The sequence below is a fragment of the Cavia porcellus genome, unplaced genomic scaffold, assembly GCF_034190915.1.
Source record: "Cavia porcellus strain 051 isolate PalLab524CR breed Dunkin Hartley unplaced genomic scaffold, mCavPor4.1 scaffold_7, whole genome shotgun sequence".
NCBI classification, from domain to species: Eukaryota; Metazoa; Chordata; class Mammalia; order Rodentia; family Caviidae; genus Cavia; species Cavia porcellus.
The window spans coordinates 55,010,666-55,037,627 of record NW_026947490.1 but is presented as its reverse complement, the minus strand read 5'-3'; the positions used below and the strand labels follow the sequence as shown (position 1 = coordinate 55,037,627).

General features: G+C 45.3%; 1 protein-coding gene across 2 annotated transcripts in view; it reads left to right on the top strand.

Moving 5' to 3' along the window:
• The window catches only part of Adcy10 (adenylate cyclase 10), a 74,221-nt gene that overhangs the window by 4,044 nt on the left and 43,215 nt on the right, over window positions 1-26,962 (top strand). For both annotated transcript variants that reach the window (XM_063253606.1, XM_003468699.3), the window contains exons 2-10: window positions 8,587-8,789; window positions 9,893-9,997; window positions 13,848-13,886; window positions 14,034-14,180; window positions 18,013-18,218; window positions 19,800-19,896; window positions 22,394-22,479; window positions 24,916-25,107; window positions 26,843-26,961. In XM_063253606.1, the coding sequence (XP_063109676.1) occupies window positions 8,645-8,789; window positions 9,893-9,997; window positions 13,848-13,886; window positions 14,034-14,180; window positions 18,013-18,218; window positions 19,800-19,896; window positions 22,394-22,479; window positions 24,916-25,107; window positions 26,843-26,961 (1,136 nt within the window). In that variant the 5' untranslated portion in view covers window positions 8,587-8,644. The remainder of the gene's footprint in view (window positions 1-8,586; window positions 8,790-9,892; window positions 9,998-13,847; window positions 13,887-14,033; window positions 14,181-18,012; window positions 18,219-19,799; window positions 19,897-22,393; window positions 22,480-24,915; window positions 25,108-26,842; window position 26,962) is intronic.

Genomic DNA, 26,962 nt, shown 5'->3' with positions numbered 1-26,962 from the left:
TCAAACAAGTTCTAAGTAGATTCTTGAGAAGGAGGGAAGAGGGTTTGAGCAGAACAAATAGAGTTAAATGTGTCCTTGACTGGACATAGCCAAATCCATGAGTCCTTGGTGGAGGTTGGAAACAATATATATTTTTCTAAGGAAGAAAAAACAAATGCCTTGCAACTGGATATAGTCATGGTGACCCAGTGGGATATCAGGTATAAAGAGCCCTTCCCAGGTTGGGAAGTCTGTTGTTTTTTTAACTTAATTTAATTTTTTATCTTTTTGAGCCAGGGTTTCACTATGCAGTTCAGGTTGGCTTTGAACTCACTTTGTAGCCCGGCCTGGCCTTAAACTCACAGCAATTCTCCTCTGTCAGCCTCCTGAGTGCTGGGATTACAAGTGTGGGCCACCATGCCCATCCATATTTGTAATCTCATGGAAAAATTACTGAATTCGAGGGAGTTAATTCCAATCTACCACTTCCAGTGCAACGTGATGAGAATAAAGACACTAAAAAAGCAATTTATGGTTGTGGGGAGTCAAGAGGGTCCTAAGCCCAGCTAGGGTAATTGTTAACTGGAACAGAGGCCCCAACCCAGAGCTGAACCTGGGCTTTATTCATGCATGAAGGAGGGAGAGGCTTGAGGATGAGTGACAGAGTGGCGGGAGGTATGTGAGTGCTATGAGCTGGGCTAGGTATGAGGCCTGAGATCACCTCAGCAATACGCAGAGAGAAGGGTGTGCAGAAAGAATAATCCGGGTAACCCAACTGAGGCAGTATGTAAAGTTTCGGGGTTGGTGCTTTAGCTCTGATGTATAATATTTTATGTCCTGGGAAGTCACAGCTTCTTAGCTCAAGGCTCGATCCCAGCCAACAGCATGGAGCCTGGCTCTCCTTCCTACCCAGCTTGCACATGTTCTTTGGGAGCCAAACACTGCCTGGTCGCCTTGCTTTAAAGAATACACATCATGGGGCTGGGGATTTAGCTCAGCAGCATAAGCGCCTGCCTTGCAAGCAGGCAGTCGTGAGTTCGATCCCTGGTACTGATAAAAAGGAAAAAGACAAAAAAAAACAAAAAAAAGAATACACATCAGCACCTCGGCCAGACCGATTTACATTGCTTAAAGCTAATTGAAGGAATAGGGAAAATCCCAGCCAGCTCTGTAAATATCAGTACATGGAAACAGGGCCAGTTCAGCCAGAATGGAGGTAACTGCTCTTCTTTCAAGGAGCCTTGTCCAGGTGGTCCTCCGCACGCAGGGAGAAGCATCTGGGTGCAGATATTCAAGGCTGATTGAATTTAGCAGGCTTACTACGTGACAAGCAGCAGGAGCATCACCACAGGCCACTAATTGACTTTTAACTTTATTATAAAATGTCTGGGGTTGCTGTTCTATAGCTGTGTCCTTACACTGTAAACTTCAGGGAGACCGAGGCAGGAGGACTGAACGTTCAAGCCCAGCCTGGACAACCTAGCACCTTAGTGAGACCCTGTTTTAAAATAAAAATAAAAACAACTGGGGATGTACCTTAGAGCAGAAATTCTGGGTTCAATCCCCAGCACCACCAAATAAACAAATAATGAAATAAAAATAAACCAATGAAAAAAGTGTTCAGTATCATTAGTACCCCCAGGGAAACACAAAGCCACAAGCAGCAGCACTTACCTTCCAAAACAAAATAACTGCTGAAGTCTCACACCGAGCTCGCATAGCAGCTTTGAGGTGTTGTTTTTGTTGTTGTTGTTCTTTGTTTTTTCAAATTTTATTTGAAAGAGTAAAAGCAAAGAGTGATGGAGAAATTGGCTCTGCAGAGCAAGCTTGGGCCGAGTAAAAGAGGAAAAGACAAAATAAAAGAACACCCTGGAGGACGCAGGGTGGGCTGCTGTGCAGAAAGCCAAGGTAGCCTCGTAGCAGCTTGGGAAGCTGACTAGCAAATTTATTAATGATTAGGCTGGGGTTGCAGCTCAGTGGTAAAGCACATACTTAGCATGCAGGAGGCCCTGGATTTAATTACCAGCACTGAAACAAACAAACATAGACAGAAAAAAAAAAAAAATACAGAGAGAGAGAGAAGCAAAAAAATAAAAAAATTTTAAAAAGTGTCTAGGAACTAAAAACTGGGAAACCCATAAGGGAATAGCAGAATGGATAAATGCTTGGCAGTATAATAAAGTGATAGAACACAAACATCATTGAAAACAGATGATTTTCAGTGCATACAGGCACAAAAATAGGTATCACAAACATTTCAGAAGAAAAAGATATGACGTGATTCCATTTGTGTAGAGCTTAAAAGCTGGTGAGGGCAGTCTGGCATTGGAGAGCAGGAAGAGGTTACCTTCTGGGAGAAGAGAGAGAAGACAGGAGACACATGGAAAGGACTTACAGGCACTGGCCACGCCCCTTTCCTGATATGAGTAGGTAGCACATGGGTTTGTTCACTTGATAGTAACTCAAGCTGTTCTCCTGGGATCTACATTTTTCTGTTTATGTTATGCTTCAGTAAAAGGTTTTTTTTATTAGAAATAAAAGACAAAATGAAATAAAAAATGAACAGAATAATAAAGATCAGAAAACACAATCCCTTATCAAAATGCCAACATCATTTTTCATATAGATTAACATTTTGATTCTTACATTTCTATAAAAATAAAAAAGACTCAGAAAAGTCTAAACAACTTTGACAAAGGAACAAAATTAGAACTCTAACCTTCCCCAGTCCCATGACTTATTACAAAGTTACACCAATCAAGATAAAACGGCATTGATATATAAACCACAAAAGTACCAATATAAAGCCCCAGAATAGATATCCAGGTAACAGACATTTGATTTCTTGCAAAGATGCAAAAGCAATTAAATGGAGAATGGATTTTACCATCAAGAAATATACTGGAACAACTAGATGTCCACATGCAAAAAACCCAAACTTTATAGTGCACAAAAAATTTCTTAAAGCATCCAAAAGCCAACTTAAAATGGCTCATGATGGGTTAGTTAAAGTGAAGGCAGGTGTGGCCTGAGCCATTGCTTGGAAGAAGCCATTCTCTCTGGGACAAAATACATGTTTTTCCCTTATCATACTAATGAAACAATGTGATGATTATGCATGCATGACATACTTATTTCACTAATAAGTATGTTTTCATAGCACATTCAATGCCTATAAAAAGTCCAGTTTATCATTCTTATGTCTTTTTTATCCATTCCTCAGATGATGGGCATTCAGGTTGTTTTCAAGATCTGGCTATTATAAACTGTGCTGCTATAAATATGGGTGCACATACACTGCTGTGGTATGATGTTTTAGTTCTTTTGGGAAGATACCCAGAAGGTGGGTAGCTGGAATGAATGGGACCTCCAATCCTAGTTTTTTGAGGAATCTTCACACTGATTTCCACAGTGATCGTACCAGTCTGCATTCCTACCAACAATGGAGAAGGGTTCCTTTTTCCCCACAGTCTCTGCAGCATTTGTTATTGGTTGATTTCTTGAAAGTACCATTCTTTCTGGGGTGAGGTGGAATCTCGGTGTTGTTTTAGTTTGCATCTCTTGAATAGCCAGTGCTGTTGAACATGTTTTCACATATTTGTTTACTGTTTGTGCTTCCTCATCTGAGAAGTATGTGTTCATCTCAGATGCCCATTTTTGGATTGGGTCTTTAAATCTGGGAGGACTTTTTTTTTTTTTTTGAGTTGTATATACATTTGCGATAGTTATTCTTTATCTGAGGAACAGCTGGCAAACATTCTCTCCCACATAGTGGGTTGTCTCTTCACTCTGTTGGTGGTTTCTCTTGCTGTGCAAAAGCTTATCAGTGGGATGAGATCCCTTGATTCTTTGCGATAAATCCTGTGCACTCTGGGTTTTGTTCATAAAGTCTTTGCCTACACCAATGTCTTCAAGACTTTTATGTACTCTACTTTCTGGCATATTTAATGTTTCTGTTTTAATATTAAGATTTTTAATCCATTCTGATTTTAACTTAGTACGAGATGAAAGATATGGTCCAGTTTTAATCTTTGGCATGTGGAAAGCCAGTTTTTCAATACCATTTATTTATTTATTTATTTATTTATTTTGTCTTTTTCCTTTTTATTGGTACCAGGGATCGAACTCACGACTGCCTGCTTGCAAAGCAGGAGCTTTATGCCGCTGAGCTAAATCCCCAGCCCCCCAACACCATTTATTAAAGAGACTATCTCTCTTCCAATGAATGTGTTTGGCACCTTTGTCAAAGACAAGGTAGCTTAGTGTGTCTGCGGTTATTTCTGTATCTTCTAATTTATTCCTTTGATCTTCAGGTCTGTTTTTTTTCCAGTACCACACTGTTTTTATCACAGTAGCTTTACAGTATAATCTCAAGTCAGAGATTAAGATGCCCCTGTCTTGTCTTTGTTGCCTAGGATCACGTTAGCTATTCTAGGTCTCTTCTGATTCCAGAGGAATTTTAGGATTGTTTTCTCTAATTCTGTGAGATATGGTATTGCAATTTTGATTAGGATTGCACTGAATCTGTATAACTGTTTTGGAAGTATGGCCATTTTCACTATATTGGTTCTTCCTAGGCAAGAGCATGGAATATCTCTCCATTTTCTAATATCCTCATCAATCTCCTCTTTCAGGGACTATATTTTTCACTGTAGGGCTCTTTTACATCTTTCATTAGATGGACTCCTAGGTATTTCATCTTTGGAGGGTGCTATTGTAAAAGATAGAGTGTCCCTGATTTCTCTCTCAGTGAGTTTGTTATTCATGTACAAGAAGGCTATTGATTTTTAAGTGTTGACTTTGTAACCAGCTACATCACTAAATTTGTTTATTAAATCTAGAAGTCTTTTGGTTGAGTCTTTGGGTCTTCTAAGTAGAATATCATGTTGCCTGCAAATAATGATAATTTAACATCTTCCTTTCTTGTCTTTATTCCTTTTATTTCTTTCTGTTGTCTAATTGCTCTGGCTAAAGTTTCCAGGACTACGTTGAATAGGAGTGGAGACAGTAGACGTCCTTGTCTTATTCTTGATTTTAGAGTGAAAGCTTTCAATTTTTATTCATTTAGTTGGAAAAAAATTTAGTTGTCCATGTTGGCTTTTAGTTTGTCATCAATGGCTTTTATCAGATTGAGACAGAGACCATCTATTCCAATTTTGTGTAGGATTTTTTTATCATGAATGACTGCTGGACTTTGTCAAAAGCTTTTTCCGCATCTATTGAGATGATCATATGATTTTTGCCTTGGCTCTGTTAATATGATGCATTACATTTATGGATTTACATATGTTGAACCATCCCTCCATCCCTGGGATGAATCCCACTTGATCATGGTCTTTTTGACTATTTGTTGCAGTCTGTTTGCCAGTATCTTATTGAGGACTTTTGCATCAATGTTCATTAGGGAGATTGGGCTGTAATTCCCTTTCTTGGTTGAGTCCTTCCTTCTCTGGTTTTAGAATCAGAGTAATGTTTGCTCCCAGGAATGAATTTGGAAGTATCGCTTCCCCTTCAATTTCACTGAAGACTTGGAGAAGCAGTGATGTTAGGTCTTCACTAAATTTCTTGTAGAATTCAGCAGCAAATCCATCAGGGCCTGGGCTTTTCTTTGTGATAGGCTTTTCATTACATGTTTAATTTCATAATAAAAGTTTTTTTTAAAAGTATATTAATTTTCAGAAAATCTGAATTTTTCACACCATATGCTTACATTTGACTTTATTAAAAATTTAAACACAGCATTGTGCATTTATTGTTTTGAATTTAGTTTTATTTCAGTTGATTAAGGTATATTAAGGCTGGAAGCATAGCTTAGTAGGAGCACACATGCTTAGTGTGTGTAAGTCCCTGCACCAAAAAAAGATATTTTCAGATCTGGGTTCTGAGCCAGGTATTATAGTGCACAAGTTCATCACAAAGTTTGAGTAGCAACTTAATGAGACCCTGCCTCAAAAAATAAAAAGAGAGGGCCAGGGATATAGCTCAGTGGCATACGTGCCTAGCTGGCAAGTACAAGGTCCTGAGTTTGATTCCTAGTACCAATAAATAAAAAGAGGGCTGGGATGTATCTCAGTGCAAAAGCCATGAGTTCAATCTCTCCAGTACTGGAAAAAATAAAATTCTAGTTCTGTCATTCAATACATTAGCTCTCCTTCCAATTATTTTTTAAAATTTATCTCCCCCAAGCTTTATGAGGGTAAAATTAACAATGTTGTATATATTTATGATGTAGAATATGATATTTTGATATGCATATACATTGTAAAATGATTCACCACATTCAGCATTCTTTTGTAGTGAGAACATTTAGTGTTTAGGAATTTTAAAGTATGCAATACATAATTATCTGCTCACCATGTTAGACATTAGATCTTTAGAATGTATTCCCATCTCCCCCACCCACCCCAGACCTTGGCAACCACCAGTGCTCTTCCTGTCCCTCTGGGTGCAGCGTGGTTAGATTCCATGTCTGGGTGAAACCAGGTTGTGTTTATCTTTCTGCAGCTGGCTTATTTCACTTACCATAATGTCCTCTAGTTTCATTTCTTTTTCAAGGCTGAGTGGCACCCCGGTCCATGTGTGTATCACATTTTCTTTTATACATTGATGGTAGGATTGCAGTTCTCCAGTCCTGTGAAATTAGGTGTGTCCATGTCCTAGAACCTGCTTATATCAGTGTTAAAGTGAAGTATGTCACTTCTGGGAGGCGACTAACTCTATCCCACTCTTTCCCACTGCCTTGGTCACCACAGTATCCCAGTCCTAGTCCTGAAGTGGGCAGAGATCCCCAGCCCATCTACGCTGGGTATGAAATAGAAGCCAAAAAGGAACCAGGAACCATCCTTTACTGTTTCAAGTCACTGAGATTTTGCACTTGCTTGCTAATGAAACAGGACCTCAGGGAGCTTGAAGGACACCTACGTACCAGTCCATGTTATCAGGAATCCCCATGTGGCCTCATCTGTTAAAACTCCAGAAGCACAGGCTCTACTGCCCAGCATAACCCACGGGGTCCTTTAGTCCCATGAGCCTTGGGAAGCCGGATTGTACTCATCAAACCCTGCCGTATGACTAGTGTGAGCCTCTAGGGTCCTATTCCATCCTGCTAATCTCCAGTACTACACACACACAGAGAAACATTTTTCTGTGTAGTCTAGGCTAGCCTCAAACTCACAGTGATCCTCCTGCCTCAGCCTCCCAAGTGCAGGGATTCTCGGCCTTGGTATTCATCTTTCTTGGGGAGGGTCTCTTATTTTTCTCTACCACTTATTCCAGGAACGTGGTTCACTGTGAAAAAACTGGAGATGCTATGAGTTAACCATAGTCAGCCCTGAGCATTTAGTCTCTGAAAGCTAAAGGAAGACCTTAGGAAATCTTGGTATTCCCAGAACTAGCTGGGCAGCAAATTAAAATGTTTAGCATTTCCTCCCATGCAGAACTGCAGGACTTCAGCCTTCCCAGCTATGGTCAACGCACTCCTACCCTCAGTCACCCTTGGAATCCTCTCCCTCACTGTGTTTAACATTATTCCTTAATATATTTCATTTCTATATATAGGACTCTAATATTTATATATGGATATATCACATAAAACTCACAGCTGTACTTACAATTTTCAAAATGAAGAGACCAAAAGGCAGAGCTTTGGGGTGGACAGGAAACAAGAACACAGCAGAAGGAGGACTTTGGTCTGAGTGAGTGGTGTTACTGGCTCACTATGTCAGTCAGATTTCTATCACTGGCATGAAATTCCTGACGAAGTCAGTCAAAAGCAAGAGAGGTTTCTTAGGCTCATAGCTTCAAAGGTGTCAGTCCACAGCGGGCTGGCTCCAAGGCAGAAACATCTTGGTGGCGGAAAGATGCTCACTTCATGGCATCCAGGAAGCAGACAGGGAAGGAAAGAGCTGAGAAGAGACTCTCTTTGAAGACGTGCCCAAGAGGCCTCCTTTCCCCAACCGTGCCTCACCTCCCAACACTCATTCAGCTACACGCTCACAAGTGGGTCAGCTCAGTGACTTCCATCAGTCCAGTCACCCTCTCAGCATGTCTTCATCCATTCAAGTTCATGATGGAGATTAACCATTGCAGCCACCTACACCAGACCCACGGTGAACGCAGCCCCTTCATAAGAATGCATGACCAGGAGGCCCATGCCTCTGGAAATGGGACTCATGTCTGTAACAGTGTCAAGGGTTGGAGGTCCAGTCTGTGAAGGTTTCCCACAGAATAGAAAGGTGATCCTGCCAGGTGAGATGGTGCACACCTGTCATCCCAGCACTTGGAGGCTGGGACAGGAGAATCACAAAGTTCAATGTCAGCCTGAACAACTTACTGGGACATTATTTCAAAAATTAAAAGAAAAAGGAAGGAAGAAAGGAAGGAAGGTACAGCTTAAGTTGAAGGCTTGATCCCTAGAAATGCAAAAAAAGCCGGGTGGGGGATGGAGAGGGTGTCCTTTTAAAGTGTGACTCACCAAATCTGTCAATGTTACCTCCAGTCACCTAAATAAGAAATCACAGATTGGAACAGGACCAGCGGAGAAAAAATGAATGGGAAAGCTTATGAACGAATATGTCCGATTTCTTCCATTCCTGATTTTCTTTCCAGAAGACCCTGCTGAGCACAGCTTCCTGTAGCCAGGAGTTTCTAGACATTTGCCTTAAGTATGAGCACTACGATAGAATCACAGAACAACAACCTCGTCAGGATAGCAGCCCATTTACCCGACCTCATTGTCTATGGGAATTTCTCTCCGGAACGACCCTCTGTGGATTATTTTGATGGGGTCCTGATGTTCGTTGATATTTCAGGCAAGTGCTAGTGTGAGTAACAGGCTCACATCCCCGTTCCTGTGCAGACGTGAGGGCAGAGTGGGGGGCTGTTTGCAAGCGCCTGGCCTGTGACCGCAGACAGGAGCAGGCTCTGGGGCCTGGTGCCCCTCACGTTGCCTTCCCCAGCTCCCAGTCCTGGGAGATCTTTAAAATGCTCAAAGCTTGAGGCTCCAGAGTTCCTGCCCCAACTTCACAACATCCCTGACAAAATTGATCTCAGTCCAGGCACTATCATCCCAGCTGCTCCAGAAACTGAGGCGAGACCTTGTCTCAAAATAAAATTTTGGAAAGAACTGAAGATGTACCTCAGAGCTCTCTCTAGGATCAGTCCCCAGACCCACGTGCAAAAACAAAATCCTGGCCTCAGGAAGTGACCTCCCTAGGGCCTTACGTGTGCATCTATGCACACGCATGCGTGTCTGCTTCTGGAGATTAAATGGCACAAGAATGCTCCACCACCGAGACAATATTCCCAGCCCCATTTGTTTATTTTTATGTCGAGACAGGGTCTTGCCCACGCATGAGCCTCACGCCCAAGTTCCTAAAGTGCATGAGCAAGCCTGGTTCAAAGTTCCTTAATGGGTCAGGTGTCAGACACACAGCTTCCTGTGTCAGGGTTTACTGTATTACAGGTCAGGGAAAGGCTCCAAACCGCTCTTCCCTGTAGACGCTCAATGTCTATTGTGACAACTACAGTACGTTTAACTGGGAATAGAATTTATATCCCATTCTAATGAAAGCGTACACATCTTGAACTGTTCTGAAAAGCTGGCAAGTTTACTATTAAGATGTGAAAGAGATCAGGTACAGTGGTGCACACCTGTAATGCCAGCACTTTGAAAGGCTGAGGCAGGAGGATCACAAGTTGAAGATCAGCCTGGGCAACTTAGGTGGGCAGGACTGGGGGAGTAGCTCAGGGTGAAGACCCTGGGTTCAAGCCCCAGGACTGAGAAGGAAAGAGAGAGGAAGGAAGGAGGGAAGGAGAGACAGACAGGGAGAGAGGAGAGAAACTCTGCCAGCCTATCCTTCTTGTGGCCCTGCTTGGCTCCTCCAAGCAGGCCGGAAAACGACAGTTTGTTTAGGTTTCACGGCGATGACGGAGAAGTTCAGCACGGCCATGTACATGGACCGCGGGGCGGAGCAGCTGGTGGACATCCTGAACCACTACATAAGCGCCATCGTGGAGAGTGAGTGTGCCCGCGGCTCCCGGCCGGGGAGGGTCCAGTCCAGCACACGCTGTGCCAGTCCAGTTCACACCCGCACACAGCTTCTTGGCACCCTTGTTTCCCCGGGGAAATGGGGTGAAACTACTGTGTCTGAGACACCCCATGGTACAGCTCCTCACCACTACAGGCCCTCGGGGGGAGAGGATTTATTTATGAACTTATTTTGTGGCACTGGAGATTGAACTCAGGGCCTTCCCACGGTGCTACACCCCCAGCCCTCTTTCATTTTTTGAAACAGAGTCTCAGTGAAATGTCCAGGAAGGAACTGGACTTGTAGTCCCCCTGATTCAGCCTCCCAAAGTGCGGGGATTCCAGGCATGTGCCTCTGTCCCCAGCGGAAACACTTTTTTAAAATTAAGTTTATCGGTTCGTTTTAAGTACATATAGTGATAACATCCATTGTAGGGAATTTGTTCCTGGACATGATATACCTTGATTCTTTTTTTTCCTCATCCCCCTCCCTCCCTTCAACCTCTCTTCCCCTCCTTATTTACAAAACTTTGTTTCCCTTTTTTCCTCCTTCTCTCATTTTCTCTTGTTTTCCTTTCTTCCTCCCTTCTCCCTAGTTTCCTTTCTCAATTGAAAATTTTCTTCCTATTTTACAATATCCATTTCACATTTTTAGTCCTTATTTACACTTTCAGTTTACACTAGAGAATGCAGTATTTGCACGTGTGTCTGGTTTATTTCACTTAAGTGTACGGTCTCCCAGTGCACTCATTTACCCAGAAATGTCTCAAGTTTACCCTTCTTTATGGCTGCGTAGTACTCTGCTGTATAAAAAGCCCCACATCTTCTTTCTTCATTCATCAGATGATGGCCATTTGGGCCGCCAAGATTTAGCTATTACAAACTGTGCTGCTATAAACATGGGTGCACATGTTTCACTGTGGTGTGATGTTTTTAATTCTTTCAGAAAGATACCAGGAAGAAGAATAGCTGAGTCCAATGGGAACTCTAGCCCTAGATTTTTGAGGCATCTCCACACACTGGTTTCCACAGTGGTAGCACCAGTCTATACTCCAACAAACAGTGGAGTAGTCTTCTTTTTTCCCATAGCCTTATCAAAGTTTGCTATTGGTTGATTTCTTGGTGACAGCCATTCTTATCAGTACCGGGTATCGAACTCATGGCTGCCTGCTTGCAAGGCAGGTGCTTATGCCGCTGAGCTAAATCCCCAGCCCCAATGACAGCCATTCTTTCTGGGGTGAGACGGAATCTGTGTTGTTTTAATTCATATTTCTTGAATGATGAGTGATATTGAACACTTTTTATATTTATGTTGTGTCTCTACTTCTTCATCTGAGAACTGTCTATTCATTTTATTTTGTTTTTGTTTTTTTGTGCTGAGAATTTAACTCGGGACCTTGCACTTGCCAGACAGGCACTTATGCCACTGAGCTATATCCCCCGCTGTCTATTCATTTTACATGCCCATTTTTTGATTGGGCCTTTAAATTAAATGGGGCCTGATTTTTTTTAGTTCATTATATATTCTAGATATTAGTCTTTTGCCTGAGAAACACAACTTGTAAAATTTTTTCCACACTGTGGATTGTGGGTCGTCACCCTGTTACTGGTTTCTCTTGCTGTGCAAAAACTTTTTAATGAGATTCTAGTTGTTGATGCTTTGTGATAGTTGCAGTGGAATTAGGGTTTTGTTCATCAAGTCTTTACCTACACCAATGTCTTCAAGTGTTCTACCTAGTATATCTTGCAGCAGACTTAATGTTTCTGTTGTAATTTTTATGTCTCTGATTCATTTCAATTTTAGTTTAGTGTATGGTGAAAGGAGTGTCTCTTGTTTTAATCTTCAGCATGTGGAAAGCCAGTTTTTCCAGCACCATTTATAAAAGAGTCTATCTTTCTTTCAGTGAAGGTGTTTGGCTCCTTTATTGAAGATAAAATCCCTCAGTATGTCAGGAGTTTTTTGTGCATCTTCTAACCTGTTCCACTGATCCTTAGTGGAACAGGTTTTTTGTGCATCTTCTAAGCTGTTCCACTGATCCTTTTTGTGCATCTTCTAACCTGTTCCACTGTCTTTTTGCCAGTACCATGCTGTTTTTATCACAGTAGCTTTGTAGTATAATTTCAAGTCAGAAATTGTGATGCTCCTCGCATCACCTTTGTTGCCCAGAATTGCTTTTGCTCTTCTGGGTCTCTTCTAGTTCCAAATAAATTTTGGAACTGTTCTCTCTAATTCTGTGAGATTTGTTGTTACAGTTTTGATTGGGATTGTATCAAATCTGCGTAACAACTTTGGAAGTGTAACCATTTTCACTATATTGATTCTTCCTACCCAAGAACAAGGTACAGCTTTCCATTTTCTGATATCCTCTTTAATCTCCTTTTTCAGAGTACTGTCATTTGCAGTGTAAAGGTCTTTTATTTTCTTCATTAGATTGATTCCTAGGTTTTCTTTTGTTTGCTTGCTTGTTTGGGGTTTTTTTGGTATCCTACTGTGAAAGTAATAATTTCTCTCTCAGTGAGTTTGTTATTTGTGTACAAAATGCTATTGATCTTTGAATGTTGACTGTGTACCCATCTATGTGACTGCATTTAAGTATTAAATCTAGAAATCTTTTGGTAGAGTTTTTGGGGTCTTCTGTGTAGAGTATCACATCATCTGCAAATAATAATTTAATTTAACTTCTTTGTTTCCTGTCCTTATTCCTTTCATTTCTTTCTCTTGCCTGATTGCTCTGGCTAATGCTTCCAGAACTATATTGAAGAAGAGTGACGACAGTGGACATCCTTATCTTGTTCCAACATGTCTAATCATACTCACTATACTCAGATATTTTTCAAACCTGGCATCTGTGCACCCAAACTTAATCACAAAGAGATTGTTGTGGGACTGAATAAGAGTGGTTTACAATTAATTTCTCAGTCCTTTGTCTGCTCCTGATGGGTCCTGCAGCCCTAATAGCTGAGTGAAAACTCTGCTCTCTTGTTTACTTGTCTGCCGTCTCGTCTGCACTGTTAGCTTGGACTCCTTGTGAAGAAAGGAATTTGTTCTACCGAGGTGACCTGTAGGCTTACTGCCTTACAGTAAGTTCTCTAGTGTTGTATTAATGTTCCCCACTAAGCTCCTGAAAAGCAGAAGTGGTCTCTAGTTCTTCTTTGCCTCTCAGCATCATAGGTGTCCGATGGGTTTGTGATGGTGCAGAGGTAAGAGAACAAGTGGCCACAAAGTCTAACTGAAAACCCAGGAGGGGACACAGCGCCCAGATGGCTCTGATGTCTCATTTCTGGCTCCCGTTCTTGGGGAGCCTTGCCACTCTTCACCTGCTCAGGCCCACTCCAGCCCACTTGGGGACAGCATTCATTGTCCCCAGAGGAAGGCAGCCCTCAGAGGTCCTCAGTCCTCATTGGAAACCCCTCTACCTCTCTCCTGTCTTCTGATCTGCAGGGACACAGCCCACGCTCAAAGTGGGCTGGGGTACACTGTCCATAGTTGAGGAGGAACGCGACCATGTGGGCTTGCTGAGGTGACATCTTCCGAGAAGTCTACTTTCTAAAGTGCTGCTCTCCTGACCCCGTTTCTGGTTTACTCACGAATGACTTCTTTTACCACAAATCAGAGTTAGCTGTGCATGGTAGCGCACGTCTGTAATCCCAGCACTCTGGCAGGCTGAGATAACCTAGGTAACTTAGTGACCTAGCAAGATCCCATGTCAAATAAATTTAGAAAGGACTGGGGAAGTAGCTCAGTGCAAAGGCCTGGGGCTCCATCCCCAGTACTACCAAAAAATAAAAAATAAAAGGAATTATACCTTGATCTAACATCTTTCTTTCCCCCCCCCCGCAGAAGTATTGCTCTTTGGAGGAGACATCCTAAAATTTGCAGGTACACTGACCTGACCGTCGCGAATGAAGTAGGGAGGGACAGGGATGGCTGTAGACTATGTTGTGGAGCTTGAGTGTCTGCTTGGCCTCACGTGGAGTGCACCAGTGGCGAGGCAGGTGTGAGCCTTCGGGCATCTGCCTTTTCAAGGTGATGCACTGCTCGCGCTCTGGAAGGTGCAACGGAAGCAACTGAACAACATCATCACTGTGGCCGTCAAGTGCAGCCTGGAGATCCATGGCCTCTTTGACAGCAAGGAGATGGAGGACGAAGAGCTGGACATTCGCGTGAAGATAGGTAAGGATTGGGTAGGACGGATGCCTTAGAATCAGGGTGACCGGGATGTGTGCAGCAGCTTCCTCACACACCCCTTAAGAGGACCAGATTAATCATGGTCTCTGCCCAGTGGGCCTTTATGGAAGGTGAGTCAGCTCACGGAGCACTTGGCTGATAGCAACTGCTGAACAAAAGGGCCTTTATGACACCTGTCACCGCCACTGTTTTATCTTGCTGCTTGGCAAGGTAGGGAAGTGTTCAGGACACTGCAGAGCAGATAGTCCTACACAGATCCAGCAGTGACATGGGCCTAGCCTGTCCCTGCTTCAGAAGAGTGAGAAAAACCTAAGAGGCTGGGAGCAGCGGCACACGCCTGTCATCCCAGCATCGAGGGAGGCTGGGGCAGGAGAATACCAAATTCAAGTCCCACCTGGATAACTTAGTGAGAGAGACCTTGTCTCAAAATACAAAGTGAAAAGGGAAGGGGATGAAGCTCAGTGAACGAGCACCCTTGGGTTTGATCCCCAGTACTACAGAGGAAGGAAAAAAGATGGAAGGAATGAAAGAATGAGAAAGGGAAAGAGAGAGAGAGAGAGAGAGAGAGAGAGAGAGAGAGAGAGAACAAGGAAGCCGGGAGTGGTAGTGCACACCTGTAATCCCAGCACACTGGAGGCTGAGGCAGGAGGATTGTCACAAGTTTGAGGCCAACCCAGGCTACATAGTGAGTTCAAGTCCAGCCTGAGCTACATAGTGGGGCCATGTCTCAAAAAACAAACAAACAAAAAGAAAACCTTAACATAATTTTATGACACAGCTCCAGTTTTATACATGGCTTCTTAGGCATACATGTATAATGTGATAAAAAGCACACAAATTTCTGCACTGCACTGGAGACATTACTGACATTTTCATTTCTCTAGAGTCCTGTCTTAGTTACTTCTCACTTCAGAGACAAAATACCTAGCACCCAAGGTTAGTGGAGGAAAGGTTTGCTTAGCTCACAGTGTGTAGAGATTTCAGCCCACCATTGGCAGGGTGGCACAGCAGACAGGCATTTAGTCCACCTCCAAGTGTCACCAAAGTCCTTACAGTGTCAGCATTGCTGAAGTGTCCAAGTCCAAAGTCTCTTCTGAGACTGAAGGTAAACTCTTAGCTGTGAGCCCCTGCACAAATGAAAAGAAAGTTAAACATTTCCAACATTCAATGGCATGAGGCAGACATTTCCATTCCAAAAGTGATAAATGGGGACAGCAAGGAAGGAGAACAAAGACTGTAGCTGAGTCTTTTCCAGCTACAGTGTCCGGCCTGGGCCAAAACTCTTTCAATCACCAAAAAGATGAACAATAAAAGCCAAGTATTTCACAAGAAGACAAAAACAATAAAAAAGATGTCCTGAGGGCATCACAAGAACCAGCAGGACTCCAGCCTTTGAAGCTTCGGAGTTGCAAAGGTAAAAACCTTTGCTTTGAGAAGAGAGCCCCAGAGCACCATGTTCCAGGGTGGTGGTGGCCTAGAGAATTTGTTCTTCAAGATTGGGCACAGAGTGCTTAGTGATCCAGGCACTCAACCCATATAGCCAGTTCATAATCGGCTGACTCCAAGGCAGGGTAGCGTGGCAGACAGGCATCACAGGGGAGAAACAGTTGGTAGCAGGCAGAAGACAACAAAGCAACAAGGAGTGACCACAGCTCTCTGTATCCCTTAGAGCTCACCCAGGCTGCTTAGGGCAGGTGACACTCACACCCTTGATCCTATTAATGCCCTTGAGCCTGGCAGGGTCCCACACTCCAGATCCAGCCACTTCTGAAAAAGCCCCACCTATGCCCTATGAGGATTTGTAGGGACATCTGGATGCAAGCCACAAGAAATCCCAAGCGGGAGACATCCCTGTGCCCACTCCTTGGTGAGGAGTGAGACTCTGGGAGGTAGAAATGTTGAGAGATAGCCAGAGCTGTGGTCAGAGCTGGGGCTGTCAGCTTCTGCCTCACCTAAATCTTGTAAACCTTAGAAGTCTGCAGTGTCAAAGAGGAGACCATCCAGTTAACGGTTAACCTATGCGTCATTTTGCTTTTATTCAGAATTTCCAGCCCAGTGTGGTGGCACACACCCCACTGTACTCTGGGAGACTGAGGCAAGAGGGCTTTAAATTTGAGCCCATCCCTGGCAAGCTAGTAACTTAGCATGGCTCTGTGTCAAAAAAATGTTAATGAGGGCTGGAGATTTAGCTCAGCAGCATAAGCGCCTGCCTTGCAAGCGTGGGGTCATGAGTTCGATCCCTGGTACCCATTTAAAAAATGTTAATGATTATTTTTAAAAAGGGCTGATAGTAGTTACTGCCACCTTGTACTAATGAATAAGTTTTTTAAAAATAAAAAGAGCTTGGGATGTAGCTCATTTCGAAGACCCTGGGTTCAATCCTCAGTACCACAGTTCACACTCAGAGAGACTGATGTGTTATCTTTTTTTTTTTTTTTTCCCTGTACTGGAGATTGAACTCTTGTTGTTTGCACTGAGCTCATCCACTCATCTTTTTTATATTTGTATTCTGAGACAGACTCTCACTAAATTGTTAGATTGTCCAAGCTGGGCTTGAACTTGGGGTCTTCCTGCCTCAGCCTTCCAGAGCACTGCAATTACAGGGGTGCACCACAGGAGCAGCTGTCGTCCTTCCTGAGACTGACAGGAGCCCCAGCCCTCGTGTGTGTGCCGAGTGGCTGGGAGAGAGGTGGTTCCGCCATGTTTTTCTGTGTGTTCCTGAGGGAATACAAAGCGTGCGTGAGACCCACACTGATGGTCATCACAGCAGAGAGCCAAGGTGGGAAGCAGACCTCGACTGCATTCATCGCAGTCATGGAGAGAAACCGTGTGTCACCTGTCGTGTCTTTGCCAATAGATTTGGTGTACACTTCATATTTCACATCTGTCTTCTGCTGCTCCAGCACCAAAACCTCTGCCTCTCCACTTCAAAACTATTGAGAAAAGAATGTAGGGTGGGACCTGGGACTTCTTTTCCCTCACCTTCCGGTTGTTACCCGAAATGAGATGCTTGGACTTCCTTTTCAGGTGAGATCTCAACCTCTGATAAAAGGAAAATCTTCTCCAAATGGGAATTTGAAGTTGTTTTCTGCCCAACGTGGTGGCATCCACCTGTAATTTCAGCATGTGGGAGGCTGAAGCAGGAGGCTTGCAAAGCAAGTCCTGCCTGGACAACTGAGCAGTTTAACAAGGCCTGTCTCAAATTAAAAAAACAAAAACAAAACAAAACTAGCTAAATAAAAAAGGGCTGGGAAGCAGAGCCCGGTGATGCATGCCTGTAATCCCAGCCCTGGGGAGGCTGAGGCAGGAGGATCGTTGTGAGTTCAAGACCAGCCTGGGCTACAAAGTGAGCTCAAGGCCAGCTCGAACTGCATAGTGAGACCCTATCTTAAATAAAAATAAATAAATAACTTTGGGAATTGATGGTGCCATCAGGGCAGAAAAGTATCCCAGAAAGGCAAAAACTGTTGGCTGAACATTCTAGTCCTTGGAGAAATGGGCATTTTGGATTTTAGAAGGCCAGGGACCTAAAGAGGTATTCTCTTATTCCTTCATTAAAGTGATGTCTGTTTTATTTGTTATTTCTTTTTTTGAGATAGAGTCTCGCTATGTAGTCCAGGCTGGCCTCGAAGTCATAGCAACTCTCCTGCCTCAGCCTCCTGAGTGCTGGGATTACAGGCGTGCGTTTCCACACCCGGCTCTGACATTAAAGTTCAGAAGAGAGGTTTTACTGTGAGGTTCACACCAAGCTCCCGATTTGCTGGGCTGTGGCCCAGAACTCCCGCACCAATCTGTCTGCCATTTGCCTCCTCCCCAGGGCTGTCTGCTGGCCACATCACCATGGTGGTCTTTGGAGACGAAAGGCACAACTACTTCCTGGTGACTGGTCAGGCGGTGGACGATGTGCGCCTGGCACAGAACATGGCACAGATGAACGATGTCATCCTGTCACCCACCTGCTGGCAGCTCTGTGACCGGAGCAAGATTGAAATTGAGAGAATTCCAGAGCAGAGGGCAGTGAAGGTTGGTGAAGGCTGTTGGAGGACGATGCTGGGGCTGGGAGAGGGGCGCGGGCTCCCGGCCTGTAGTCTGGTGTCAAGCGTGGGAAGCGGTCGGGGCTGGGGAGCTCCAGGTGGAGATGATTTGGCTCCTCCGGGTGTGCAGTTGCGGGGCTGAGGACCAGGAAGGAGCTCCCTGTTCCCCAGGAGCAGAGAGGAGAGGTTGTGAGGGCTACCCTGTGCCCCTGCTGTCACTAGGGAGCCCTTCAAGCCCAGGGGGAGGCTAAGGATTCGAGGGGAGAGTGGAACAGTTAGGGAAGAAGGAGAGATTTCCCCTGGGCTCTATTTAGGAGAAACACTGGTTAATTTGAACATGGACCTGCAGTGTCTGAGATCAATTCAAAGGTCTGTACTGTAAATGTATGCAAGGAGAAGTGCATTGTGCTGCTTGGAATGGGAATGCATGGCAGAGAACAAGAAGACAAAGCTGGGTGGAGTTGTACGTGTCTATAACCCTGGTGCTCTAGGAAGCTGAGGCAGGAGGACCCCAAATTCCAGCTCAGCCTAGGCAATTTGATGACTTAGACCCTGGCTTAAAATACAAAGGGATGGAGAATGTAGATCAGCATGAAGGTCTCAGGTTCAATCTCTGATACCACAAAAACGAAACAACGAAAAGTTAAAATGTGTGAGCCAGGTGTGGTGGCCTATGCCTGTAAACTCAACACTTGGGAGGCTCAGGCAGGAGGATCACCTGTAATTTGAGGTCAGCCTGGGAACAAAGTGAGTTCATGGCCAGCCTGAACTATGCAGCGAGACCCTGTCTCAAAAAAAAAAAATCAGTTCTTGTGTCCAGTCCTTCCATTTGGTTTTATCTGTATTTTTTCTCTTTGTTGAACTAAATGTACACAATTTTTTGCCCACAAATAACACAGAAATGATGTCCTCGGTGAGTACTACATTATGGGGTTCAAGGTCTTATTATGGGTGATCTCCCTAATACCCTTTTGGGCATCAGATCCTGCTGGCCTTTAACACTTTTAAGAAAGAAATGATGTACTAGTTAGCCGAGTTTTATCAGAATTAAACTACTAGAAAGGAAAAAAGGCAGAAAAGGGTCCTGAGGGTAGAAAAATACAAAATTTTGCTCCCTAGAGTGTCCTTCTGTGTGTCTAAACTGAGCACTGAGATCTTGAGAAAATCAGAGAAATTAAATGTTTTTCTCTGTGCGCTGGGATTGAACCCTAGAGCCTTGCACACAATAAGTATACTTTCTATGGCCAATGTACACGCCAGCCCTAAAGTTTCCATTTTCTGAGCACCATGGTTCATGTCTATTGTCCTAGCATTCAGGAGGCTGAAGCAGGAGGATCATGAGTTCAAGCAGCTCGAGCTACAGACTGAGACTCTGTCTCAAAAACAAAAAAAAATTTCAGATTTTACCAATGAAAGATCTTTAGTGCTTAAGTATACCAACCACAGCTACCATGTGCTAGACATGCAAAAGCACACACCCTTCCACCTTCACTTTCTGCTGAGAAATTGATACTCAAAGGATCAGATAATAATCGGAATAACTAAAAACTTCTTGTTTTATTTTATTTAGGTTAAGTTTTTAAAGCTGCCCCCTACTTTTAACTGGGATGAGTTTTTCAAGAAGTGTATGTCCTTCATGAGTTATTATCCTCCTAGACAGCTCAAAAGTAAGTGCTCTCCATAACAAGGTCCTTTCTCCATCGGAGACCAGTGCAGGAGCTGTGATTTCAAGCTACACTGAATGTTTAAAATGTACGACAGTAAAAGAAGGATTGCCATGAATCTTCAAAATACCGCTCTCACAGCCTTCTCACAACTTTCTGAAGCCGTTCTGCAAGTGCTCTTTCCTGAGGGTCTTTCGTTGCATGGTTGCGGCTGCCTCTATGTCTTAAATCGATTCAAAACATTTACCTCTCATCATCCTTTTGACTTTGGGGAAGCCAGAAGTTGCACGGAAAGGTGGACAAGACACGTGCCATGTTTTCACGAGCCTGCTTTCTGTCGGGCGGTGCTGGGCAGGAACATTCACTGTGTTTTTGATCAAGCTTCGTAAAGACACTCAGGAAAGCGGGTATTCAGAACTGCTTCAGAAGCTGGCCAGGAGGACATGGCAAGTATGTTAGAAGTGAGCGGGAGGATGTCTGAGAGGATTCATGGCGATGTGTCTTTTTATGTAACACTTCAAAATTTGAACACTCTCTGGGTTTTGATTGTGAGTTGGGCTCATGCGAGGGCCCCATTCTGAACAGCTGACACCCCTCGCCCAGCTCCAAGTCCTCGCCAGCTTGTAAAGGAGGCCTGGGTGCATCCTCCTCAGGCCCTCTCCTCCTCCCTCCTGTCACCCTTGAACATCCCTCCATCCCTCCCATGATGAAAAAGAGAAGAAAGCCCCTCTGAGTCTTCCTCACCCATCATGCTTCTCAGCAGAGTAATGTGTATGTTAACGGGTCCTTGTCCTGGTCTCCCCGCCCTGATTTATTCCCCGAGTAGAACACCGATCATGTGTGCCTTTGGGGCATGTAGATGTTTACCTGTTCTTCACTCTTTGATTGTTTATTTTGAACCTTTCAGTCTTGCTATGCAGCCTAGGCTGTCCTCGCTCTTGGGCTCAAGCAGTCCTCCTACCTCAGCTCCCGCTCGAGGAACTGGGGCAACCAGCACGCTCCACTGTGCCGAGGTGGTCCTGTGCCCTGACATCTGGTTTCTACCCTCTTCCCCTCTGTCAGAAATGTGAGGCCATGTCTGCCAAATCAACCTCATCCTAGGTGGCTGTCCTGCTGGACATGTAGTCTCCATTTTCCTTTGATTCAAGAGTAGTCTTTTCTCCTTTTGTTTTCTATTTTTTTTTTCTTTGAGATTGAGTCTGATTTTGTAGCGCAGTCTGGCCTCGAGCTCTCCATCCTCCTGCCTCAGCCTCCCTAGTGCTGGGATCACAGGTGTGCACCACTGTACCTTGCCTGTTCTTTTCTCATTTTGTTTCTAATCCCCAAAATACCCATTTCCAGGCCCTTTGCTTTGTTTCCTTCCCATCCCTTAAGTGCTGATGTCACCAGAGTTTCCAGGATCATTGTCCCATGGTGACAAGGAGTGAAACCACAGTCAGGGGAGCTGCGGTGCAAGCAAATTTATTCCAAAGCCACAAAGGCAAAGCAGTGAGCTCCCACTGGCATTGGCAGGAGGGCTTCTGAGCAGGACTGGCCTGAGGGCTCCTGGTCCCAGAATTGTTTAGGGGTTTAGAAGGGAGTGCTGGCTGCTGTGTGGCCAGTGTAACCTCTCCCCGGTCCGAGATCACAGACTTTGTAAGGTCCATTCTGTGCAGACTCCGTGTTGGGGTTGCTCCCCCCACCACCTAGCAGAACCCTAACTCCTACCTCACTCCTATAATGAGGGTGTCCAGAGGGAGGCAGGGAGGAAGCGTACAGTGTACCCAAGCCATGATGGGTACAGTGTACATCACTATGGTCACTTGACAGACCGAGCAGGAGGATGGCAAGTTTGAAGCTCAACCTGGGCAACAAAGTAACTTAGCAAGAGTCCAAACAGAAAACGGCTGTGGATGCAGCTCAGTGCAGAGACCTTGGGTTCAATCCCAGGACCCCAACCACCAGCATCCCCCACACAGGAAGAAAAAGAGCAAAACCCACTGTCATTTCAAAGGTGCTCTCCTTACATGGCAGAGCCAGGGAGGCAGATAAAAATAGCTCTCTGGTTAACACTGCTTTTTCTGCATGAGGATGAAAGAGCAGGAAATTCATCATCCCGACAAATGCAACTCATCTCCCAACCTCGCCCTTCCTCACCTGAGGTGCACAGCCCTCCGGCCAGCCTGCTGACTGGCACTGAGTGACTCCTGTTTTGCCATTTTGCTGGGGCCGTTGGGTCCAGTGTACGTGCTCAGTCCAAAGCTAGGCCTTAGGTAATTTTTATGTGACAGTCACCTGTCTGAGATCAGAGACCGAATTCCCGAATCCTCCTCCTCTTGCTGCATCTGCTCCGTCACCCCCTCAAACGTCTCCTCAAATCCCAGTCCACGATGTTTCCTGGACAAGGATTTTGAGGCACACTGGCGCTGAATCTGGGGGGTCCCCACCACCTCTAATAGCTCCCCATTTGATCCCGGTGGTCCCAGGGGCCCTCCCTGAGCTGCCCTCCTCTGCCCCCTAGCGCTAAGGCTGGCGTACTTGCTGGAGTCCGACGCGGAGCTGGAGGCTTCGCTGCAGAAGTACGTGATGGAGAGCATCCTGAAGCAGGTACCTTCCTTTGACGTTATGTGTAGGTGACTTCCAAGTGTATTGCTCAAGGCGGGAGGTAACTAAGAGCCAAGGGGGAGGCTGGGGGTGGTGGCACCAGCTCAGTGCTGGGAAGGCTGAGGCAGGAGGATTGCAAGTTTGAGGCCAACATAGGCTACGTCACAGGACCCTGTCTCAAAGGGAACAAAAGCATTAAAGCGTGGGCTGGGGCTGTAGCTCCGTGGTAGAGCACTGCACTTGCCTAGGATGTGAGGCTCTGGGTTCGAGCTCCTGGACTTACAAAAACAAAACCAGAAGGGTGCTATTGACAGGTGCAATGTGCCAGGAAGAGTACTGCAGGACTCTGCTGCCTTACAGCGCTGGGCAGAGGGAGCACTTGCAAGCATGTGACATCCACACAGCCGGAAGACGCCGAGTACATAAGCACTGGTGCAGTGCTGCTCCGAGTCCCTCACGTTAGATTTCAAGTTATAGACACAGCCATCTAATTAATCAGGGCAACTTCAACTACCTTCAGACCACAGAAGTTTTCCCTTTTTAGTGTCTTACATCCTGTGTGTGTGTGTGTGTGTGTGTGTGTGTGTGTGTGTGTATACATGTGTAAGTGTTTGAGTTTTTATTTGGTTGGTTGGTTTTTTGGCTTTTTGAGACAGTCTCACTGTATAGCCCACACTGGCCTTGAATTTTGGGCAATCCTCCTGCCTCAGCCTCCTATGTGCTGGGATTAAAAGTATGTGCCACCATACCTGGCAGCTTGATTGGTTCTTTGAAATAGTAAACAGTTTGCTATGTAGTTTAGGCTGCTCTTGAACTCAGAGTGGCCCAGGCTGGCCTCAAACTCATGGGGATTCTCATGCCTCAGCTTCTGAGTATTGGGATTATAGGCATGTGTTACTATACCCAGCTAGAAAACTGCTTCTTCCACCCCTCCCTGCTTTCCTTCCCTCCTTCTTTCTGCCCTCCCTCCTTTGTTCCTTCCTAAAAGAGAGCTTTACAGGGCGTGACTTTCTTGAGCATGAAAGATCTCGAAGAGTTAGTTATGGTGGCTCAAGTCTGTAACCATAACACTCAGGGCAAGAGGACTGGCATGAGTTTGGGACCAGCCTGGGCTACAGAACAAGGCCCTGCCTTTAAAAAAAAGTTGAGGAAAAGCAGGCAAGGTGGTACCTGCTGATAATCCCAGCACCCTAGGAAGCAGAGGCAGAAGGATTGCAAATTCAAGGCCAGCTGGACTACATAGCAAGATCCTGTCTTTATTTTTATTTATTTATGTATTTATCTTTTTGAGACAGGCTCTCACTATGTAGTTTAGGCTGACCTTGAACTCATTATGTAGCCCAGGCTGGCCTCAAACTTGCAGAAATCCTCCTGCCTCAGCCTCCTAAGTGCTGTTATGTATGACAAGTGCATGCCACCATGCCTGGAAAGAACCTGTCTGTAAAAACAAAAAGTGCTGGACATTGTCAAGGGAGGTGATATTTCTGTATTTTTGTGTTATTTTAGGGGAGAAAGTACAATGATTTCTTCAGCTGGTTTGCCAAGCAATTTAGCAAAACTCATAGGTGCTGCTTGGCAGCCATAATTTGGGAATATTCTTTGCTGCATGCGCCTCTTGGGCCATCCTGGTGAGTGGAGGGAGCTTGTGTGCGATGCACCCTGAGAGGCAGCAGGCCGAGGGCTGCCAAGGGCATCTGGAGAGCTGGGCCCTGGCTTGCTGCGTCTCTCCCCATAACCCTGGGAGAATTGTTATTTCTGTCACCTAATCCGTAGGATGGGGAAATGCTAACATAATTCTGTCTGCAGATAAGAGTGGGGTAGGGGGTGAAGCTGTTCCAGGAAGTACCATGCTCTGAGATGCAGGGTGAGGTTGAATTTCACTGCTCATTTTACCTCAAAACTGTGCAAATAGAGGAGGCAAAAGGAATAGCAGTTCTTCCTCTTACTGTGGTGGCTCAATTTGATATATAGTAGTTTGTCCTTGAGATGACACAACAGGTGGCAACCAAAACTTAACAAATGCATAAAGTTGCCCCTAGAAAAGGTTTGAGTAGTGCATTCGGTTTCCCTGTGCTCGATTTTGGGCAGGCTGGCTCTGCCACCTGGTACCTCATGCATTCTGGTAACTTCAGCTTCTCCGAAGGAGCATCTTAGGATGCTCCTTTTGCCAGTTGTAGTTGCCTGCACCTGTAATCTCAGCACCCTGGGAAGCTGAGGCAGGAGGATCTCAAGTTCAAACCCAGCCTGTGTAGCAGATTCTGTCTCCAACTAAGAAAAAATAAAAAAGGGCTGAGTGTGCTGCTCCGTGTGAGGGCCCTGGGTTCAGTCTTCCCACTCCTGCCAAAGAAAAAGATTCCTTTCCCCCTGCAGACAGTTTTGGGTTTGGGAATGAGGTGGTCTGCGCCCCCACGGTACAGAGATCTGCTCTCCACCCGGTAGATTGACGACAGGCAGCTCCGGGGCTATTTGTCTGAACTTCGCCCAGTGACCATTGTGTTTGTGAACCTGATATTCAAAGACCAAAACAAGGTGGAAGTGGTAGGCGTGGCCATCCAGGATGCCTGTGAGCACATCACCTCCGCCGTGCAAACCTGCCGGGGCCAGATCAATAAAGTCTTCATGTTCGACAAGGTAGATGCAGACAGGGTGGAGGTGGGGGTAGGGCGGGAGCTGCCAGGACTTGGAGATGCTGTGTGTATTATAGTAAAAGACACGTGGCCATGCATCCTCCCGGGGATGCTCCCCCTGGCTCCGAGCACACTTAGCCACCTGATTCCTGCCACTTTCTGAAGCCGTTCTGGAATCCTCTGTCCTGAAAACCTTTATGGGTTAAAAGAGACACAATGAATGCCACTGCCCAGTGGCATCCAAAGAAAGGCAGTTGTGTAACAACCCAACGGTGGTCCCTATCCACCTTCACACTAGGCCTGGCGCCACGTGACTTCAGGCTTTTCCCCGAAGTCCAAAATATCTCTCCAAAGGGAGATGTTTTGAATCAGTTGAGGATATCGAGGCAGCCAGGCTGGTACAACAAAGAGGACTGGCAGAACTGCTTTAAAAAGGGCAAGAATAGTGCCACAAGTGTACTCAAAGCGAGGGAGCTTTGGGGAATTCCTGGCAATGTGTCTTGCACTGTAACACACTGTGTAAACTTTAAACCTTCCCTGTGTTTTGCATTACACCGCATCCCCCCACCTACCCTCTGTGGTGGGTACCCTTGTACAGGCGTGGATTCTGAGGCCAGGTGAGCTCAGGCTCTGTGCCTGGGCCTCTGGTTCGGAGTGGGGAGCTGCCTTTCAGACCAGTGCTCCTCACAGCACTCGGTCTCACCCTAAAACTGCATTCTCAGGGACCTAGGGCAGGAACCTGCTAACCTCCGTCCCTGAAATGTGTTTTCAGAATTCCCACCCACTGTATCCTCACCTTCTGTTCCCCTGTCAGGGGAAGGGAGGGCCATTTCCAATCAAATCTCAAATGGTTCTCATCCAGTTTGTTTGTTTGCTTTTGGTACTGGGGATTGAACTCAGGGCCTATACACTAAGCCACATTTCCAGCCCTTATTAAATTAAATTATGTATTTAGAGACAAGTTCTTACTAAGTTGTCCATGGCTGGAACTTGGGATCCTCCTGCCTCAGCCTCTCAGAGTCCTGGGATTATTGGCCTGCACTACTTCCTTGGTTTAATCTGTTGTTAAATTAATTCAGAGAACAATGCTATAGAAAACAGGTGACCATAGAAATGTTAATAAGCATTGATCCCCCATGTTAGTTGTTTTTAAATCTTAAAAGTAGACCATTTTCCAGGCTTGGTGGCACATGCCTGTAATCCCAGCACTTGGGAGGCTGAGACAGGAGGATCTGCATGAGTTCTAGTCCAGCCTAGGCTACGTAGCAAGACCCTGCCTCAAACAAAAACCAAAAAGAAGTACTCACTCAACTTGGCAAGACCTTGCCTCAAAATAAAAAATAAAAAAGGCTGGGGGACATAGGTCACGATGAAGGCCCTGGTTCAATCCCTCGGACTGAAACAGAGAAGGGGAAGTGGGGAGGGGAAGAGGGAACACTCACCCACCCCAGCTCTAGTCCCTAAAGTTAATCCCCAGTACCATAAAAAAAGAGCACTAAAGTATTGCCCCCTGCCAGCCTCCCAGAATGCTAGAATTACAGGTGCCCACGACCACACCCAGCTTCTGATGATGCTCTAGGTTCGTTCTAAGTTTATGCAAAGCCAGATCAGGTGTAAGAGAAACCCTGCCTCAGTCACACCCAGAGAACTGCTGTGGTACTCAGAGGGCAGGCCTGACACGCCCCGGCGTGGCGTGTGGCATGGTGACCGCCGGCCCTGGGCTGACCCTCTCCCCACAGGGCTGCTCTTTCCTTTGTGTCTTTGGTTTCCCTGGGGAGAAGGAGCCAAACGAGGTCACTCATGCTTTGGAAAGCGCTGTGGACATATTCGACTTCTGCTCTCAGGTGCCCAAGATCCAG